We start from the raw sequence: 20,826 nt of genomic DNA on the forward strand, positions 1-20,826 counted from the left end.
TTGGTGGTATTTGTTCTTTGGGACTGTGTTGGGCTGTGTGGCACGGGGAAGACGTGTCCCACTGCTGAAGAAAATTAATAAACTTTGGTATCACTTTGTACGTGCCTCTGCGTCAGTCTGTCGGTCGGGCGCTTATATAGCATCTTTTTACACTGGTCAGACAAAAAAAAAGACGGAGGGCTTTAGTCCCTGGGCAAGAAACCTGCTGGGTGATGAAGCAATCAAACAAAGCAGTTACAGGAAAGAAGACTGGTTGGTTTACAAAGTCTAATCAGCTGCTATTGAGTAGATGAAGTGATCCAAGAAGGACCGGATAGGTGCCATTCAGTGAATGTGTGCCATTCCAGGGAAATAATAAACTAATAAAAGGTTAAGACTGCTAGTTCTTCTGTTGTTGTTTTTCTTTTTTTTAATGTTATTGATTTTATTATAATCATTCCATACAGATAAATCAATTTTTACAAAAAATAGGACTGAAAACAAATCAACCCAACCCCCACCCCTGAGAAAGAAGCATGGGCAACGGAGTAAAACTTAAAGCTAGTAAAAATAAATACATTGATGAGTTTAATAGGCGGATTAAAAAAAAATGGAAAGAGAATCTATTTCCTCTGTGCTTTAAGAGCTTATTCTAAAATATAATTGATTAGATCCTGCCAGGATCTGTAAAAGTTCTGCACAGATCCTCTAAATGAGAATATTTTTTTTCCAATTTCAAATAGCATAAAACATCAGTTACCCACTGACTTAAAAGAGGAGAGTTAGGATTCTTCCAGTTGAGCAAGATAAGTCTACTTGCCAATAGTGTAGTAAAGGCAATCGCAGTTTGTTTGTTCTTCTCCATTTTAAGCCCATCTGGAAGTACACCAAACACAGCTACAGTGGGATGCAAAAGTTTGGGCAACCTTGTTAATAGTCATTATTTTCCTGTATAAATCGTTGGTTGTTACGATAAAAAATGTCAGTTAAATATATCATATAGGAGACACACACAGTGATATTTGAGAAGTGAAATGAAGTTTATTGGATTTACAGAAAGTGTGCAATAATTGTTCAAACAAAATCAGGCAGGTGCATAAATTTGGGCACCGTTGTCATTTTATTGATTCCAAAACTTTTAGAATTAATTATTGGAACTCAAATTGGCTTGGTAAGCTTAGTGACCCCTGACCTACATACACAGGTGAATCCTATAATGAGAAAGAGTATTTAAGGGGGTAAATTGTAAGTTTCCCTCCTCCTTTAATTTTCTCTGAAGAGTAGCAACATGGGGGTCACAAAACAACTCTCAAATAACCTGAAGACAAAGATTGTTCACCATCATGGTTTAGGGGAAGGATACAGAAAGCTGTCCCAGAGATTTAAGCTGTCTGTTTCCACAGTTAGGAACATATTGAGGAAATGGAAGACCACAGGCTCAGTTCAAGTTAAGGCTCAAAGTGGCAGAACAAGAAAGATTTCGGATAGACAGAAGCGACGAATGGTGAGAACAGTCAGAGTCAACCCACAGACCAGCACCAAAGACCTACAACATCATCTTGCAGCAGATGGAGTCACTGTGCATCGTTCAACCATTCGGCGCACTTTACACAAGGAGAAGCTGTATGCGAGAGTGATGCAGAGGAAGCCTTTTCTCCGCCCACAGCACAAACAGAGCCGCTTGAGGTATGCTCAAGCACATTTGGACAAGCCAGCTTCATTTTGGAATAAGGTGCTGTGGACTGATGAAACTAAAATTGAGTTATTTGGGCATAACAAGGGGCGTTATGCATGGAGGAAAAAGAACACAGCATTCCAAGAAAAACACCTGCTACCTACAGTAAAATATGGTGGTGGTTCCATCATGCTGTGGGGCTGTGTGGCCAGTGCGGGGACTGGGAATCTTGTCAAAGTTGAGGGACGCATGGATTCCACTCAGTATCAGCAGATTCTGGAGACCAATGTCCAGGAATCAGTGACAAAGCTGAAGCTGCACCGGGGCTGGATCTTTCAACAAGACAACGACCCGAAACACTGCTCAAAATCCACTAAGGCATTCATGCAGAGGAACAAGTACAACGTTTTGGAAAGTTTTAAGCGAGACAGATGTGCTCGATTATATAATTTTGAGTTGAATAATGATATGCTTTGCACATATGGAGCTTGAGTGAATTCTCTGCATTGCTACCTTCCACTCCTTTTCTGATATGTTGAGTGAAAGATCCTTTTCCAACTGTCCTCTTGGATATTTGAAAGGGAGGGACTGTAAAATAATTTTATATATTGCAGAAATGCTGTTCAAGTCCTCAAAAACTGAGCAATATTTTTTCCAGCATAGAGCAAGGTGAGAGAAGAGGGAAATCAGGCAGATTCTGTTTGACAAAGTTTCTAATTTGAAGATCGTGAAAGAAATGTGTTGCTGGAAAGTTAAATTTGGAATGTAATTGTTCATAGGATACAAAGATGTTGTCTATATAAAGATCTCTAAACAAATTAATCCCAAATGTTTTCCAGATATTAAAAACTACAGTACATATGTTTGTGAAGGTTGAAAAAGGTGGTTCTCATGCAGAGGTGCCACAGATAAAAGCTTCTCCATCTTAAAATGCTTCCTACATTGGTTCCATATGCTGAGTGAGTGAAGAACAATTGGGTTATTAGCATATTGGCAATAACTTGCATTTATTGGGACACAAAGCAGGGAATATAAAGAAGTACTGCAGGATTTTACTTCTATTGCAGACCAGGCCAGTGTATGTTCATCTATTTGTGTCCAGGTTTTTATAGCTTGTATGTTTGCTGCCCAGTAATAAAACTGAAAGTTAGGTAGAGCCATGCCACCTTCTGCCTTAGGTCTTTGTAGGGTTGCTCTTTGGATACGTGGATGGTTTTTTTTTATTTTTTTTTTATTCATTTTATTACAATCCATACAAAGCAATCAAGTTTTTACAAAAAGAGAAATTGAGTTAAGAACAGATCGATCCCCACCCCTGAGAGAGAGAGCAAGCCGAACAGCGTTAAATTTAAGGCTTGTAAACATACCTAAATTAATAAATTCTCTGTGATTTATGAACTTATTCTAAAATAATACTGATTAGATCCTGCCATGTTTTGACAAAAGTCTGTACGGATCCTCTAACTGAGTATTTGATTTTTTCCAGTTTCAAATAATATAACACATCGTTTTCCCACTGACTTAAAAGAGGAGAGTTTGGGTTCTTCCAGTTTATCAGAATACGTCTGCGTGCCAAAAGTGTAATGAATGTCATCACAATTTGTTTGTCCTTCTCCACTTTAAACCCCTCTGGAAGAACCCCAAACACAGCTGTTAATGGGTTAGGAGGGATTGTGAGTCCAAGGCTGTCTGAGAGGTAATTAAAATTTTTGTCCAGAATAATGTTAATTTGGTGCAGGCCCAGAACATGTGACCCAGTGAGGCTGGGGCTTGGTTGCAACGTTCACAGGTTGGATCATGCCCTGGAAACATTTTGGAGAGTTTTAGACAAGACAGATGTGCTCGATATATGATTTTGAGTTGTATAATTGTATGCTTTGCATATGGAGCTCGAGTGAATTCTCTGCATTGCTACTTTCCCCTCCTTTTCTGATATATTAATTGAGAGATCTTTTTCCCAGTGTCCTCTTGGATCTTTGAAAGGAGGGATTGTAAAATGATTTTATATATTGTAGAGATGGAGTCTAAGTCCTTGAGATTGAGCAATATTTTTTCCAGCATGGATGAGGGTGCAAGATGAGGAAAATCTGGAAGGTTCTGTTTAACAAAGTTCCTGATTTGAAGATAGTGAAAGAAATGTAGCTGGAATGTTAAATTTGGAATGTAATTGTTCATAGGATGCAAAGACGTTGTCTATATAAAGATCTCTAAGCAAGTTAATTCCAAATTTTTCCAGATATTAAAACTGCATATGTTTGTGAAGGTTGAAAGAGGTGGTTCTCTTGCAGGGGTGCCACAGAAAGAAGCTTCTCCGTCTTAAAATGCTTTCTACATTGGTTCCAGATTCTAAGTGAGTGGAGCACAATTGGGTTATTTGTATATTGCCGATAACGTGTTTTTATTGGAGCGCAGAGCAAGGAATACAAAGAAGTACTGCAGGATTTTACTTCTATTGCGGTCCATGCCTGTGTATGTTCTTCTATTTGTGTCCAGGTTCTTATCGCCTGTATATTTGCTGCCCAGTAATAAAACTGGAAGTTAGGTAGAGCCATGCCGCCTTCTGCCTTTTGTCTTTGTAGGGTCGCTCTTTTGATGCGTGGATGTTTAGAATTCCAAATAAATGAGGTTATTGTTGAATCTAATTGCTTAAAGAATGATTTATTAATGTATATTGGGATGTTTTGAAATAAAAAAGGAGCTTAGGAAGAATATTCATCTTAACAGTGTTAATTCTTCCAGCTAGTGTGAGATGAAGGGTTGACCATCTATGCAAGTCTTGTTTAATTTTTTCCATGCAGACGGTTGATATAGAGCTTTATGTTTACTTGTGATGTTTACCCTAGGTATTTAAACTGTTCTGCAATGATAAAAGGTAGGGTATCTAATCTAATATTATATGCTTGAGAATTCACTGGAAAGAGTACACTTTTATTCAGATTAATTCTGAGACCAGAGATCTTTTGAAATTCTGTGAGTGCTGCTAAGACTGCAGACACAGAATTTTCTGGGTTGGAAATATACAGTACCATGTCATCTGCATATAAGGAGATTTTCTGTTCCAGTCCTTCTCTGCTAATCCCCTTTATCTGATCAGTATTTTGACAATGTATTGCCAGTGGTTCAATGGCAATTGCAAACAGCAGCGGTGACAAGGGGCATCCTTGTCTAGTGCCACGTTCTAGTCTAAAGTAGTCTGAGCAAATGTTATTGATGCAAACTGAAGCTTCTGGGTTAGTATACAGTAATTTAATCCATGCACAAATGTTCGTGCCAAACCCAAACTTCTCCAATGTAGTAAAAAGGTATTTCCATTCAATCATGTCGAATGCTTTTTCTGCATCCAATGATAATAATATTTCTGGGGTGTTTGATTTAGTTGGTGAGTATATTACATTAAACAGGCGTCGAAGATTTGAAGATAAGTGTCGGCCCCTAATAAATCCAGTTTGGTCTTGTGATATTACCGAGGGGAGCACTTTCTCCATCCTTCTGGCTATGATTTTAGAGAGTATTTTAACGTCGTTATTCAGAAGTGAAATTGGTCTGTATGATGCACATTGTAATAAGTCCTTATTTTGTTTTGGAAAGACAGTGATTAGTGCTTGGCGAAAGGTTTGTGGAAGAAATTGGTTATCTCTGGCTTCCGTAAATGTTGCTGATAGGAGGGAGCTAGATGAGCGGAGAATTTCTTATAAAATTCTACAGGGTAGCCATCAGGGCCTGCTGCTTTCCTGCTTTGAAGTGACTTTACAGCATGTAGTAATTCTGATAGCGCCAAAGGTTTATCCAGTTCCTCTGCACTAAAAGTATCTATTTAGTATATAGGGATTTATAGTAGTCTCTGAAAGTGTGCATTATATTTTTGTGTTCGACAATTTTATCTCCGTACATGTTAGTGATTACCAATATTGCGTTGCGCACTTCTTGCTTGTGAATTTGTTGAGCTAAAAGCTTATTAGCTTTCTCTCCATGTTCATAGTAATGATGTCTGGATTTGTAAATTAGTTGTGTAATTTCTTTAGTTGTCGAGAGGTTTAATTCTGAATGCATAACCTGCCTTTTCCTATGAACAGCCTCACTTGGACACCTGGCATGTTCTTCATCTATTCTAGTAATTTAGCTAGTTAGCTCTGATACCTTATAGGTTTCTAATTTATTTCTGTGGGAAAGATCGAAAATAATCTGTCCTCTTAAGAAGACATTTAGAGTTTCCCAGAGTATTCCTGCAGAGACCTCCGAGGATGTATTTATCTCTAGGAAGAAGCTGATTTATTTGGATATAAATTCTGTACAGTTCTCATCTGCTAATAGAAGTGGGTTAACATGTCATTTGCGAGATGTGTGTGGGGCTTAATGATTTTAGCTCAAAGAAAAAAGGGGCATGGTCGGAAATAACAATAACGTTATACTTGCATGATTTAATTGTAGGCAAGAAATTATTATCTATAAAGAAATAAATGCAGAGTACTCCTGAAAGATCTTAAATTTTTTTTTTAGAGAAACTTCTGTCGCAGCTAGTAACACTAATAGCAATGTGAGGAAAATTTGCAGAAGTATTGCGATATTTGCAACTGAACTTCCATGACTGAATTTTTAAATACATTTCAAACGTCCACAGGGGAATGACTTCCTTCCACGCCTTTATTTTATCTTGCATAGCAGGAACAGCCATGAAACTTTGAAGCCTTTTTCTCTCAAGGAGGAACTCTTCCTTGTAAATCTTGATGTAGTCGGCACTCGTAATCAGTATTTAAAAGACTGGTTGGAGTAAGAAATTAATATTTCTCAGCAAGTGACGCTGTTTAATGCCTCTTCATTCTTTTTTAATACTTCTTCCTTAGCCTTTTTCTTTTTTCTAAAAGCAGCACCGCTCTCTTTTGTTCGCTTCATCTTGAGATCCAAAGAATAATAAAATATTAATAATGAGTTTGAAGGGTTCATCTTTTTCAGTCAGAATAAGATGACGAGAGAGTCTTTGGTCGGAGTAAGTCAGTGGTCAAAATTTGCATTTGTAAAATACAACTTTGTAACATATGTATTTTATTACAGTTTTTAAACATTAAACATAGTGTAATTTTGAAATAGACAACACACATTAGTTTGCCCAAACCCTATCAAACAAAATTGTCAAGAGTCTAAAAAGTCTAGTACTAAAGTTTTGTAAAAAGTACTGCCCCTAAAAAAGTGCCGCCTGGGGCAGACAGCAGTGCCAGGAGCAAATACGAAGGGCATAATCATCAAGTCATTAATAGTGGTAAAAAACAGAAGGCAGTATTTGTGGAATTTTAATGCAACTTTTAAAGTAAATCCATCTCAGAGTTGTTCAGGCTTTAGGAATGTATTCAAAGTTTAAAGTTCTGTTGCTGAATTTATTGTTTAATTTTAGTTTTCCACGTCTTTGTCTATTATGCTATCGCAGTTTGAGGATTATTATTGTTCTCATTATTATTATTACTGTGTTACTGGATTATTACCTATGTTGTGGTCTATAATTTGCCATGCCTCTTCCCCCATTGTTTATGACGGGTCAGCACCCATAGATATTGCATTGTTTATATACCCTTTTGTAAAATTGCTATTTTCTGTAATTTGTTTATGGTGTGTGTGCTAAAAGTCAAGCATGTTTAGTTAAAAAGGTTAGGTGGCACCTTTTAGATTGCCGGTGTGAAAGAAAATTTAACTGCTTGCAAGCTACTAAGGATTAAAAGCTGTTTTATTATAATGGCAGGTTATTCATGCAGGCGTCTCTCATAAAACAAGGTGATAAAGTATGCTGATCTTGGGTAACTTCCTTCTTTAGGAACACGTCTGTTAGGGGCTCTTCCTGACACGTACACAAAAAAAGAAACGGTTGGCCGATTTGCGTAATATAAGATGGATTGCTTAGATGCTGTTCTTAAATAAGTAAGGGGAAGGGAGGAAAATGAATATTAATAGCCGATTGAAACTGGGAAACTTGGCTCTTCTGCCTTGCAACGTAGAATCCATGTACTCATCTGTGACTGAATAAAAATCTAACTGATTGAACTATTCCTGTCTTCCTCAGGGGTTACATGCTAGAGTAGCATGTAGGAGGAGTGAAACAGCCGAGGTTCATTTTGTATTCACTTCAACAATACACTTTTGCTTTGCTTTTTTAATGTCTATTTAGTGTTTTATTGTTTTAAAGCAAATCTTTTCATTCTTGCACAGTTTTTCTAAAATAATGTATAATTTATTTATTTTTGCCAATTTTTAGAGAATGCCCTATTCTGCAAAGTCTGTATAGCAAAATGTATTTTATGTGAATTAAGTGTATCATCTCATGCCCAGCAAGAACATATGGTAGAGTGAGGAGAAAGATATGAGTGGCAAAAATGTACCTTGTCTCAGGAGGCGTTATTTAACATACAGGCCCTGTTTGCCACAGTCCAAACACACGCAGGTTAGGTGGATTTTCAACGTTACATTGGATACTAATGTGTGTGTTCACCCTGGCACCCTGTCCTGGTATTGTTCCTACTTTGTGCCTGATGTTTACTGAAGCTCCAGCTTCCCATGGCCCTGTCTGGATAAGTAAGTTTGAAAGATGGATGAGTGGATGAATACTATTTAGAGCTCAGAGCTTAAACATAACTAAATTGTGTAGGATCATTTCCATTAGGGAGATACATAAGGGACAGAAAAGAAACTTGAGGCTCCACAGTGCATGTAGAGTTCACACCCTCAGCCTTTTCATCAGTCATCAAGAAACAGGAAAGGGTGGTTGTTAGGAAACGTCTTGGTGGGCAGCCTTCCATACTGGGAAGAAAACACAGTCATGTACATGATGGTGCATTTTTAAAAAACACACTGTGCTTCTCAATTTTGGAAAACTATGCAAACCAAAATGTGCCAGTTTTTGATTATCACTAAATAGAGTAATGAATAAAATAAAAATTAATCATTGAATTGAATAGTGCTTTCAAATTTGGTTCAAGAGTGTTGCTTTTGGCATACACATGACATCTTGGTTCTCAACGCTTGTTGGACCTCAAACCATAAATGTATTCAGCCTAATCTGCAGATGAACAAAGGTTCTGGTAAAATGACACGCCAGTTTGTGAGCAGCTGCCACAGATGTTTAGCAATACGGTAGGGGTGATTCACAGAAAGAGTGTCACACATACAGTTAATCTGTTAAATCTTCATCCCGAGGATAAGGAAACAGCTTGAAGACATTCTTATTCTATCAAACCATATGTTTCTATTAATGCTGGAGCACAATTCTTAGGAATATGAAGAAAAAACTTGCGTCCTTACCAGTTTCTGATCACATTCTCTCAGTGTTTGTAAATAACTTATTATTTGATTATATTCAGGACCACGCTAGGCAAGGAAACATAATCCAAAAGAGAGTCTCCTTGATAATCTAAGCATAAGGAAGTTTTTCATGTTTAGGCAAGGCTAGGTGATCATAGCCATGATCAGCACTTAAATTTTATTCATTAAAATATATGACGTAATACACAAAGAAAATCAAAATGGACAAGACTGAGAATGCAAGACACAGCCCTTCAACCTCTTACACTGGCACTACAATCCTTAACAACCAAGTACTGAGCTCTGCTCCGACACACACCTCCACTTTACATTTAAATTTCAGTAGGAATAAGAACTTCAACTTAATAATATTTACTATACCTTTAAGTTTCAATGGAAAAAAAGCAGTAGGAATGTTCTCCTTGAAGACAACACATGCCCATTTTTGTAACACTTTGCTAATGTTAGGAATGACTAACGATAAAATTCTGTCAGCATCAGAAGTTAAATTCTTGTCTTTCACCAGGACCATCGTGTGGCCATCTTCTTTCATCCAAGTCAATCTGACAGCCTCAGAAACTCCAGATAGCATACATTTGAGCTGAGCTGCCGTTCTGCCTGCCATGTTTCCCACTGAAACAGAAACTGAAAAATAATAAATCACATTTGAGGGTATGTACTAAGATGAGGTATAGTAAAAATAAAGCATTTTGATTAAGTCACTGATGTGAATCATTTGAAATTTGATCCATGAATGAAGAATAGCTTCTGATTGTAAACTTCTGATTGGAAATTCCTATAGTATGTCAGTTTATTTACTCTTTACCTTGGACATATTGGTACAACTCTTCCAAAACTTTGTCTCTGCATACTATTATATTATATTTGACTTAATTATGCTTTATGGTTATTAGAGAGAAAAGCAGTGCATATTCCAGTTGGAATGTTACTCTAATAATAATAATGTTTTATTTATATAGCACCATTTCCAATACTCTCTTTGTCTGCTTATTGAAGTGTAGTAAGAAAGTGGAATTTCATCCAATTGTGCTAAACTATATAACAAAGCAGTTATAATTGAATAAGAAGTTTCAATCTATTTAAAGTACATTCCATATTTTTAACAGATACTTTAAAAAATATATACATGCTAAATTTCAGGTCTTCTGTCTTAGCTGTACACATCAATGTAAGCACACGGGTCATTCCCTACCATGCCTTGCAAAAATGAACATATGCAAAAAATAAAACGTGGAAGTTTTACCTTCGATGCAACACATTTTTTAGAAAATAAATATATGTATAAGATACATATTCTTGAAGAATATTTTCCTTATAAATACATAATTTAGAGTGAATAAAATGCAATCTTACCCTCAACTGTTATAAGTTTTATTCTCAAGTATGTATGTGAATCAACATTGCAAACATATATCCCAGCATCTTCAAAGTTCACATGCCAGATCTCCATGGTAAATCTATGGCTAGAATGGATTATTCCTGGAGAAAGAAATCTGTTTCTATGACTTGCATGAAAGACATTTTCAGAATAATTGGGACCAGTAGAGGCAAGAAGTTGGAGGTCACTTTCAGGAGAATCAACTGATTTCCAGGACCATGAAGCATTACTATAACTATTGGGTAGTCTGCACAGTAGCTGGACTTTGCTTTCAGCACTTTTTTCCCTGTAAAGAGTGTAATCAAGTTGTTTTTCAGCTAAAATATGAAGGAAAAAATTTGTTAAGTCTGTGGAAATTTCATGTCTTTAGGATTTATTAAATGGTAACTTCATAATCTGAAAGTCAATTCATAATCATCATCTTAAAAAAGAAGAGTTTACCACATTTTTCTGTAATTTGATTAATTTCAAAGACATCTGCTTAAATTGCAATATATGTTCTTGATTGAATTTTAAAAGCCAGACATCAGTGCTTTTCATAAAGATTCAAATAAAATTGATTACTTTTTGTGAAATTATGCTTACATATTAATTATATTATTATATTATATTAATTATAGGCTTACATTATTATTATTTTTTTCATATTTTAGTGTTAACAGATTAGAGCATGGATAATACTTTCCAGTTTTCCAAAAGTAATAATGAATAGAATGATTACAAATATCTTTCAAAATGACTTGCATCTTCTTTCTTCTTCAAATTAAGTATAATAAACAATGTAACATCCATTTTCCAACCCACTGAATCCGAACACAGGGGTCTGCTGGAGCCAATCCCAGGGCACAAGGCAGGAACCAATCCTGGGCAGGTGCCAACCCACTGCAGGGCACACACTAGGGTCAATTTTGAATCACCAATCCACATGTCTTTGGACTGTGGGAGGAAACCCACCCAGACACGGGGAGAACATGCAAACTCCACACAGGGAGGACCCAGGAAGCAAACCCCGGTCTCCTAACTGCGAGGCAGCAGCACTACCACTGCGCCACCGTGCCACCCAACAATGTAACAGCAATAAGTATTGATTTGGCTTTCACTTGCTCTAATCCCTGGATAGGTGTTAACTTTGTAAAGAAATGGGTGGTTTACCTCTTAACATTAAGAAAAGGTGATTACTTCCTTATAACAAGATATTCCCTGCTTGAACACATACACTGGTATGTGCTGCTAACGTAACAGTTAATATACAGTAATTGTAGGAGGTCTGTAATTTAATGGCATCCTGTTTAATTAACTGAAACTTTGTATCTCTTCTGGAATTATAGTCTTTACATTTGACATAAGTATTGGATGACTACTCATGGATACTTACAACTTTCAATGGTTATGTTATTGAACACACCAAATTCTGTTGTTTCATCTATCTTTAAAACACACGTGTATTTTCCTTGGCTCTTTTCCTCAACATTTTTTAAAATAAGGAAATGTGTGTTTTTATATCGAAACTCTGTACCATCTGTAGCTTTCCCATTGTGTGTCCAATAGACTGTCATGAAGTCCTCCACTCTTGAAATTGTGCACACTCGAGTAACATCACTCCCAAGCTTAACTGGGTTCCAAATAAATGGAATAACTGGTTTTATTAAAAAGAAAAAGTTTTAGTTAGTATGAAGTTGAAGCAAGCTGTATAAATAATCAGTAAGTAGTTATCAATATATAATTTAGAATTATAAAGACTTCCTAGAAATATATGCTTTTACTGCATTTACATATGTTATGGAAACCACCAAGTAAAAATAAATGTTTTCATTTTTTCATATTTTTATTGTCAGTAGCATATACTATTTCTTACTAATAAATACTTATTAGGTATGATAGTACAAGATTTTTTAGGTTTAATATATGGCTATATCACAGTAGCTGTAGCAGTATTGTCATACTGTATACAAACCATACGATGAAATTCTTACTTGCATGTCTGACCTTCATGTAACATGACACTAATCTCCAGCATCATGACAAACAAAAATATACAGTATTCTAATAAGAATTTCATTTTAATTAATAGAAAACATGAAACAGCTTACCGGATGTAGTGCTTATTCCTGTACACTCAGCAAACTGTTTAAATGTTCCAAGCCTCTGTAATGGTCTGCTAACACCCAGCTTAAAAGTTTCTTTTTAATACAATTTAAATTAGTAATAGTAGATGATAGCTAATGCTAATTGCAACTAAAATTAAAGGCTCTCTTTTTGACACAAATATATAACTTTTCACAACAAATGTGGAAAAGCAACAGGTATATACAAAGGTAACGTACAAGGTTATTTTGGTAAAACATTCTAAAAAAAATCCATGTTACACTCAGAAACTGAGGTTTAAAGAATTTATTGTAAATACATTGTTCTGTAAACAATATTTGAGTAAGATGATGGAGCTACGTCACACTGCTGCTGTCATTATTGTTTAACATCTGCACCACCATTCTGTTGCAGGCAGCAAGCCATCCAACCTTAGGACCTTTTTGTTAACAACCAAACCATCCGAGGCCCTCTACAATACTAATAGTTTGATAACAAGCAAATCTACCATTACCATGGCTTAGAAAATAGGATACAGAGTTGCTGTTGTGACTCTCCTTATTTTTCCCTTTTAGGATAAATTCAAGAAGAATTTCCCAAACTCTTGTTACGTTTGTAAAAATGTTTGTGGGTCTTCTGGAGAAGAGGAAAGATCCAAGATCGATGGAGAGTAGCTGAAGGAATGTGAATCCCGAAGAAGGAAAATTCCACCTAGATAGACCAGTTCCGCATCATCTCTCTGCTGTGTGTACAGGCAAACATCTTCTTCATTGCTGTGTCCAAGATATTATGCACCTACCTGACAAAGAACTCTTACATCAGTACCAGCAGGGTGGCATTTTAGGGATGCCAGGCTGTCTGGAACACACAGGAGTGGTGGCACAACTTATCAGGGAGGCCAGAGAGAAAAGAGCAACCTGGCTGGTGCAGCTTACATTGACAAAGCATCATGTCCCCAGCAAGAGTTGAGAACTCATTGTTGATTATTACAACAATTTCAGAATGAGGGTCTCTTCAGGAGCAATAACATCAAGCTTGCACAAGGCAGAGACTGGCATCATTACATGGTGCACAACCTCTGTGATGCTATTTTCCCTAGCCATGAACATGTTCGCTATGTCTGCTGAACAAGAGTGCAGAGGGCCCAGAATTAAGTCCGCTCTAAGGCAACCACCCATTAGGGCATTTATGGATGACCTAATAATCACCATGGAATTGGTCCCAGGCAGTCAGTGGATTCTGAAGGGGCTGTAAAAGCTGTTGGAGTAGGCCATGATGTGTTTCAAACAAATGAAATCAAGATCCATGGTGCTAGGAAAGGGCAAAGTTAAGGACAAGTTCCGATTTACCATCGTAAGCTCAGCCATCCCAACCATCACAGAGAAATCAGTCAAGAGCTTGGGTAAAGTTTTCAACAGCTCATTGAGGGACACAGCATCAATCCAGTCAACTCATACTGAATTGGATGGCTGGCGGAAAGCTGTAGACAAGTCTGGACTACCAGGGAAGTTCGAAGCTTGGATCGACCACCATGGCATTCTACCCGGAATCCTGTGGCCCCTCCTTGTCTACAAAGTCCCATTCTCAACTGTTGAAACCTTGGAGAGAAAGGTCAGCTGCTACCTCAGGAGATGACAGGGGCTGCTAAAGAGACTGAGGAGTATTACATTCTACCACAACAACAAACTGCAACTGTCCTTCAAATCATTGGAGGAAGAATTTAAGGTATCAAGAGCCAGAGAAGTGATACAGTACAGAGACTCAAGTGATCCAATGATGGCTAACGCAGGGATCCAAGTGAGTACTGGCAGAAAGTGGAGGGCAGAGGATGCAGTTGAGGAAGCAGAGGCAAGGCTGCATCACAGGATGCTGGTCAGAGTGGTCATTCGAGGCTGAACCAGATTAGGATCCTTTCCAACTTACCAATCGACACCACCAAAGGGAAGAATGGGTGCCACCTATTGCAGGAGGAGGTGAGAGCAGCAGTGGAGAAGAATAGATCCTGCAAAACTGTGGGAATGAAGCAGCAGGGAGCTTGGAAAAGATGGGGAAATGTGGTTGAGAGGAAAGTGACATGGTCTGAGCTCTGGAAGTCTCAGCCTCACTGCATCAGTTTTCACATCCAGGAACTATGTGATGTGCTACCAAGCCTGTCAAATCTGCACACATGGAACATAGCAGAATCTCCAGCATGCTTACTGTGTTCCAAGTGAGGAACCTTAGAACACATCTTGAGCAACTGTGCAAGGGAACTTGGAGAGGGAAGGTATCAATGGAGACAAAATCAGGTCCTGAAGACCATAACTGAGGCAATCAGCACAGGACTTGAGTGTGCATAGCGGTGTCAACCGTCCAAGAAGACCATCATCTTTGTAAAAGCCAGAGAGCAGCTAAATCCCGCCAAGAGATCATCATCTGCAGGCATCCTGGCATCTGCAAGAGACAGTCAGTTTTTGGTGGACCTCAGATGGCAGCTGAAGTTCCTCAGCCACATTGCAACCACCCTGTGATCAGACATAGTCCTGGTGTCTGAATCCACATAGCAAGTCATTCCTCTGGAGCTAACAGTCCCATGGGAAGATCGTTTGGAGAAACCTTCGAAAAGGAAGCTCTCAAAGTATGTGGAACTGGTCAGCATCTGTCAGCAGTCAGGATGGAGAGCCAAATGCCTCCCATTGGAGGTCAGGTGCAGGGATTTGTGTCCCATTCTCTAGTCACAGCCTTTAGCAGTTTGGGTATCAAAGGAGAGACGAATTTGGAGCGCCATCTGCAGTACCATCGAAGTGGCAGAGACAGCCTCAGCTCAGGAGATGCATGGGGTCAGAGTATGTAGCCGTCTGGACACTTGCTGGGGTCCGATCAACCCTGGTGGTTCACCTGGAAGATAGTGTATGAATTTTGAAAGACCCGAAACACTTGATGATCCCAGGAACATCACTGATGAAATGTCCAGACTGAGGCATCAGCAGATGTACTGTATATTCACAGTTGTTTCATATGTTTCAGTTTATATTGATAAGAAAACTTCTCCTTGATTATATGTTTCTCCCAAAAAACTTGCTCTGTTATATTGACTCTGACTTTGTCTCCATTTTAGTGCAGTGGCTGGATTTCAAAATCTGGTTACTGATCTTGGCAGGGTTTTTGACCTAACAAAGCTTTACTATGAGAATACTTGTTTCATCTCCTGATTTTTTTCTATATATAAAAGTAACATGATATTGCCTGCTTTGAGCTCTAAGTTTGGCAATCACAGAAGCTAGGATCATGAGTGACTTGAGAATGAAAGGGGTTTTCTCATAACTTAACACCAATAAGAACAGAAAACTACAAAATCAGCAAATTATCAGCTTCAGTGTATCAAAACCTAATGAAATCCTATGAAATCCTACAGTACATACACACACACACATACATATATATATTGTGGCAGGCGGCTGACGTCCATGCCCAGCCGGGACGCCCCTGCACACTATATTCAGGGGGAGCAGCCCTGGACAGTGCAATACCTCCCCCTGGACGCTAGATGGCCGCCCCGTGGGCTGGAGTAGTGCCTCGGTTTCCCACAGGGCTCCCTGGGAACTGGAGTTGGGGGCAGCCCTGTTGGGTCCCGCAGGTACCGCCAGGGGGTGCTATGTTTGGGACTCCTGAGCCCGTGTGGGCGACAGATTCATCACACCTGGAAGTGCCGCCGGAACTTGGTGATCTTTTTCTCCGCTTCTTTGTATTCTTTTATTAGAGCCTTTGGCAGTAGCTCTCAACAACTCAAACAATATCAGTCACTAATTGAAGACATTCCCCAGAAATTTTCATTATATGCAGATGATGTTCTTCTCTACCTTGGTAATGCCTCTGCTGATCTTCCCTATGTCCTCAATCTCTTTAATGTCTATAAGGCCTTGTCTGGTTATAAGATTAACTGGTCTAAATCCATTCTTTTGCCTCTAAATTTTTCCTGTCATCTCTCTAAATTTCCCAGTTTCATTCCTCAGAGAGTGTCTTTCAGATACCTGGGATAGGACATTTATGCCAGGGTGCAGTATCTTGCAGCTACCAACTTATGCCATGTTCTTAAGGATGTCCGAGAATCCATTTCTTCTTGGTTCCACCTTCCTCTCTCATCCCAATCCAGACTGGCAATTATTAAAATTAATTGCTTCCCAGAATGGATTTTGTAAGCTCCATGCTTCCCCTATCTCCCTGCCTAAGTTCTGGCAAACTGTTAAGTCAATCGCGTCTTCATTCCTTTGGAATCTCAAGAGATGATCTATTGAACGCTCCAGTTTGATCCATGACAGGTCAGACGGTGGTGTCTCCCTCCCTGATTTTGAGCTGTACCACCTTTCCTTTAATCTTAAGGCCAATCTGGAGCTGGGTCTGCTCTACCCAGCATCCTACTTCATGCTTCATATATTTCCCCCCATTGTGTAACTTCATTTCCAGTTCTTTCTAATAAAATAAAGTCCCTTTCTTATACTATTGGTCCCATTGTTTCTTGTGCATTTCAGTGACAAGATGACACCTCCACACTCCTTTATTTCATAATTCTGCCCTAAATATTGGAGGTCATCCAATTTCCTCTTCAACTTGGTCTCAGTCTGGTATATCTGTGTTAGGAGATATATTTAATGAGTCAGGGTTGGATACATTCCTTTCTCTTCAATCCAGACATCCTATCCCTTTCACCTCCTGTTTTCCTATTTGCATCTGAGGTCTGGGCTCAGGACATGTGGAGTCCCCTTCTCTTCCTCTGTCCCAATGTATCCCCTACACTCATTTGCTTATCCCTTTCTCATAATTACAAAATAGTATCTGGTCTCTATTCCCTTCTCCGTAAAGCTTCCCTCAAAACTTTCCCAAACATGTCTTTTGGCTAACAGACCTTTCCTCATCATCTGCGTTGTGCTGGAACACTATCTTTGTAAATGTTAAAAATTCTTCTAAAATCCTAATCACCAGCACACACAATTTAAATTTGTTCACAAACTATATGCTACTCCCCGGAGACACCATTTAATGGGACTAGAATTAAAACCCCTATATCCCCTTTGTCCTCTTATACGTCCCTGACACTTTTGTCCATATGTTCTGGGAATGCGACTCTTTGTCGCTTTGTAGCAGAATCCCTCTCTACAATTTTTTCTTTCCCCATTCTTTTGTCCCCTCAAGTTCTTCTCGTTCTAGACCTTTCTTCTCTTCCCTCATTCTTTCTTTCTCTCTCTCAGTGGAGACTTCAATGACTGTGACCACTGAAGCTGCTTTTAGCCTCTGGCTCGAAATCTTCCCTTGTCTCCTATACTATCTGGAAGTCTTCCTTTTACAATCTTGTCCTCCTTAAACTATCTGCATCTTTGATCAACAACTCTTCTGGCTCTACTATCCACAATTGGCTTTACCCTATTCATTTAGTAAAGAGCTGGTTGGGGGTTGCTCCATGATGTGGTTTTTCCTGTGTAAAGCTTTCCATATATCTATATATATATATATATATCTATATCTATATATATATACAGTATATCTATCTATATATATATATCTATATATATATATTGTTTATATCATCCTGTGCTCCTGTGTGGTGTGTGTGCCGTTTCACTCGTTGATTCTTTTCATACTTTTTTGTGTTTTTGTTTAAATAGCAGTATCAAATATGCCAGTGGGGGGATGTCATTGTTGTTTGTTTTTATATAACTTAAAATCAGTTATTTTTGTTGGTTTTCTTTGGATGTATTTCCTTTTCTTGTTGACAATATAATTTGATTTGAAAAATACTTTGTAGGGCTTGGGAAATTGAGGGTTTCATTTCTGTTATCAGATTTCTGTTATGGTCTTTTTTTAATGTTGTCATGTTATTTTTATATTTTGTGGTATGCCACAATTCCTTGGCATGGTGTTACGAGGTGCATGACATCTCCACTGTGATGATGTAAAGGTCACCACCCTGCATTTCCTGGTTATCCATGATTGCAGATAAAAACCTAATGATTTGAGTAAGTGTATTTCTTTATTTTAACTGTTTAGTTTTATACTCATTGCAAAAATTTCTTTACCATGAGTTCAGTTTCTGATTAGTTTAAGTGAAAGATAATGATAGACCTCTTGGTATTATCCTTTGGCTAGTGTACAACAATGTTCCTTCTTCTGGTCAATCTCATTACTAAACTGCCTTCTTTTTTAGGTGGCAGAATAAAATACAGCGTTGAGGCCATAACTGCAGAACTGCTTGCAGTTTTGATCTCTACTCTACAAAAAAGACATAGCAGCTCTAGAAAAAGTCCAGAGAAGATGTGACTAGACTGATTCCAGGACTGCAGGTTAAGAGTTATGGGGAAAGATTTTCCATTTCAGTTTTAGCAAATAGAGACTAAGAGGTGACATGTTTGAAGTTTTTAAAATTAAGAAAATACAGGTAAAATTCCATTAGAACAAACTGCAAATGACCTAAAAAATATTTCGTTATAATGAAAATTTTGTTGTAATGAGATTCTGTATTTGTTGCTATAATGCTTTCTTTAACTTGCGTCCAGGTGTTTGCAATCACTTCAATAGCTTCTTTCACGTTAATTTTAATATCCTCCTGTCTACAAGTTATGCTGACGAGAATTTTTCTCAGCATTTCTTTATGATAATACAATTTCAGGGTGCAAATGATGCCCAAACCCAAGGGCTGAAACATTGCCGTGCAATTGGGTGGGAGGAATTCAACACAAACATCATCTAAATGTGGAAGCATTTTGTTAGGGCAGCACAGTTATCAATCAGAAGGAGAATGATCCTTTTCTTCTTCTTCATATTGTGAGGTTTCTGAACTCTTTTGGGATCCACCCCACCCAATGGGAACGTCACACTGCAATGCGTCTTGATGTGCGATAGCCTCATCTGTGGAAGAATGTTTGTCCTTTGCCGGGGCAGGGCAACAGCAGGCTCACAGCAGTACAGTGAGGTGCCACAGAAACAAATCCTAAAAGATTGGGGTCGTGCTACAAGTCTCTGTCTTACACTCCAAAGCATGAGGCTGAGTCACAGTATTTTAGCAAAACCAGCTTTATTCAGCTTGAAACAGGAACAGCACAATTATTTACTGTTGCGTGATCTGCCAATCTCCTATACACAGACACAGCAGTCAGGCAGGGTTATAGCCAGGTTAGTGGCCAAGTAATACTGTTCCCTGCATTTAAAATGCTCCTTACATCACCCATTGAGATCTTTTCTGTTTTCTTTGGCAGAGAGACACAGCAGAGCTGTGAGCCTGTTGTTGCCCCGGCAACAGATAAACAGTCTTACAGAGACGTGGTGATCGCACTTCGGGATGATCTTCAGCGTTTCGTCCAGTTAGGGGAGGTCCTAAGAGAGTTTAGAAACATCACATTTTCTAGAATGAGTGCTGCATTAATAGGAATGTTTCTTGAACGAGCATCACTGAACTACATAAAAATGGCTTTTTCGACGTCTTCAAATATAACAGTTCAAATGCAACCAAAGATTTTTCTTCTTTTTTTGCTTGGTCTTTCAAGAAAGTTGACAGTGTCGAAGGTGAAATTCCGAATTCAATGGCAACATCTTTTTTCTTTTTCCCGCAATTGAGAGCTGCAAAAATGTAAAGTTTTTTTTCCAATATGAAAGAGGGTCACAATGAGTTAAATTCCAATAGATATTTTTCAAATGTTGACAAACAATAAGCAAAAGGTATCACTAAAAACCACTGAAAAAAAAATAGCAAAAAAAACAATACTAGGAAAGTTAGAAGAAAGAATTTTTTTTACAAAGTTTCTGTTTGGGGATCGTTGTGCACAACTGAGCTGCGACCACAGAATAACTGCTCTGCAGATGATTCATTCAGGCATTTCAAGGTCTTTTGGGCACTTCGTTGTAATGAAAGTATCTGCTGAATGTATTTCGTAGTAATGAGATTTTTATAGACTCGTGTCATATGGGGAAACTGTTAGGACCATGAAAATATTTTGTTGTAATGAAAATTTTGTTGTAAACATATTCGTTGTAGTGGAATTTTACCTGTAATTAGTACAGTGGATTGAGACTTACTTTAAAATTTACATTAGGAAACTTATTAAGGGTAAAATAAAAAAATAATTATTATAAAGTATTTATTCACACAGGTAACCTTACAAACATAGAATACCTTTTCACGTAATGTTGTAGAAAGTAGACCTTTAGGAACCTTCAAAACTCAATTGGAGAAATTAGATGGATAGGATTGGCACGCTTTGTTTTTCTCAATGGGCTGTTATTAGTTTTTTAATATTTTAATATTGATATTGAAGTGTTATTCAAAAGCAAGACTATATACGTAGATCTAGCGACATAACAGAAGAAAAGGCAACAGTTAAAGCTATGTGTTTTCACAAACTGGACATGAAGTTAGTGCTTGTTACTTGCTGACAACTAA

General features: G+C 38.1%; 1 protein-coding gene across 1 annotated transcript in view; it reads right to left on the reverse strand.

The window, feature by feature from the left end:
• Window positions 1-20,826, reverse strand: part of LOC120532836 — a 69,818-nt gene that overhangs the window by 8,710 nt on the left and 40,282 nt on the right. The window contains exons 3-5 of the mRNA XM_039759246.1: window positions 11,710-11,970; window positions 10,310-10,651; window positions 9,317-9,580 (exon numbers count right to left, since the gene is read on the reverse strand). Coding sequence (XP_039615180.1) covers window positions 9,317-9,580; window positions 10,310-10,651; window positions 11,710-11,970 — 867 coding nt within the window. The remainder of the gene's footprint in view (window positions 1-9,316; window positions 9,581-10,309; window positions 10,652-11,709; window positions 11,971-20,826) is intronic.

The sequence above is a fragment of the Polypterus senegalus genome, chromosome 7 (genome assembly GCF_016835505.1).
Source record: "Polypterus senegalus isolate Bchr_013 chromosome 7, ASM1683550v1, whole genome shotgun sequence".
Lineage (NCBI taxonomy): Eukaryota > Metazoa > Chordata > Cladistia > Polypteriformes > Polypteridae > Polypterus > Polypterus senegalus.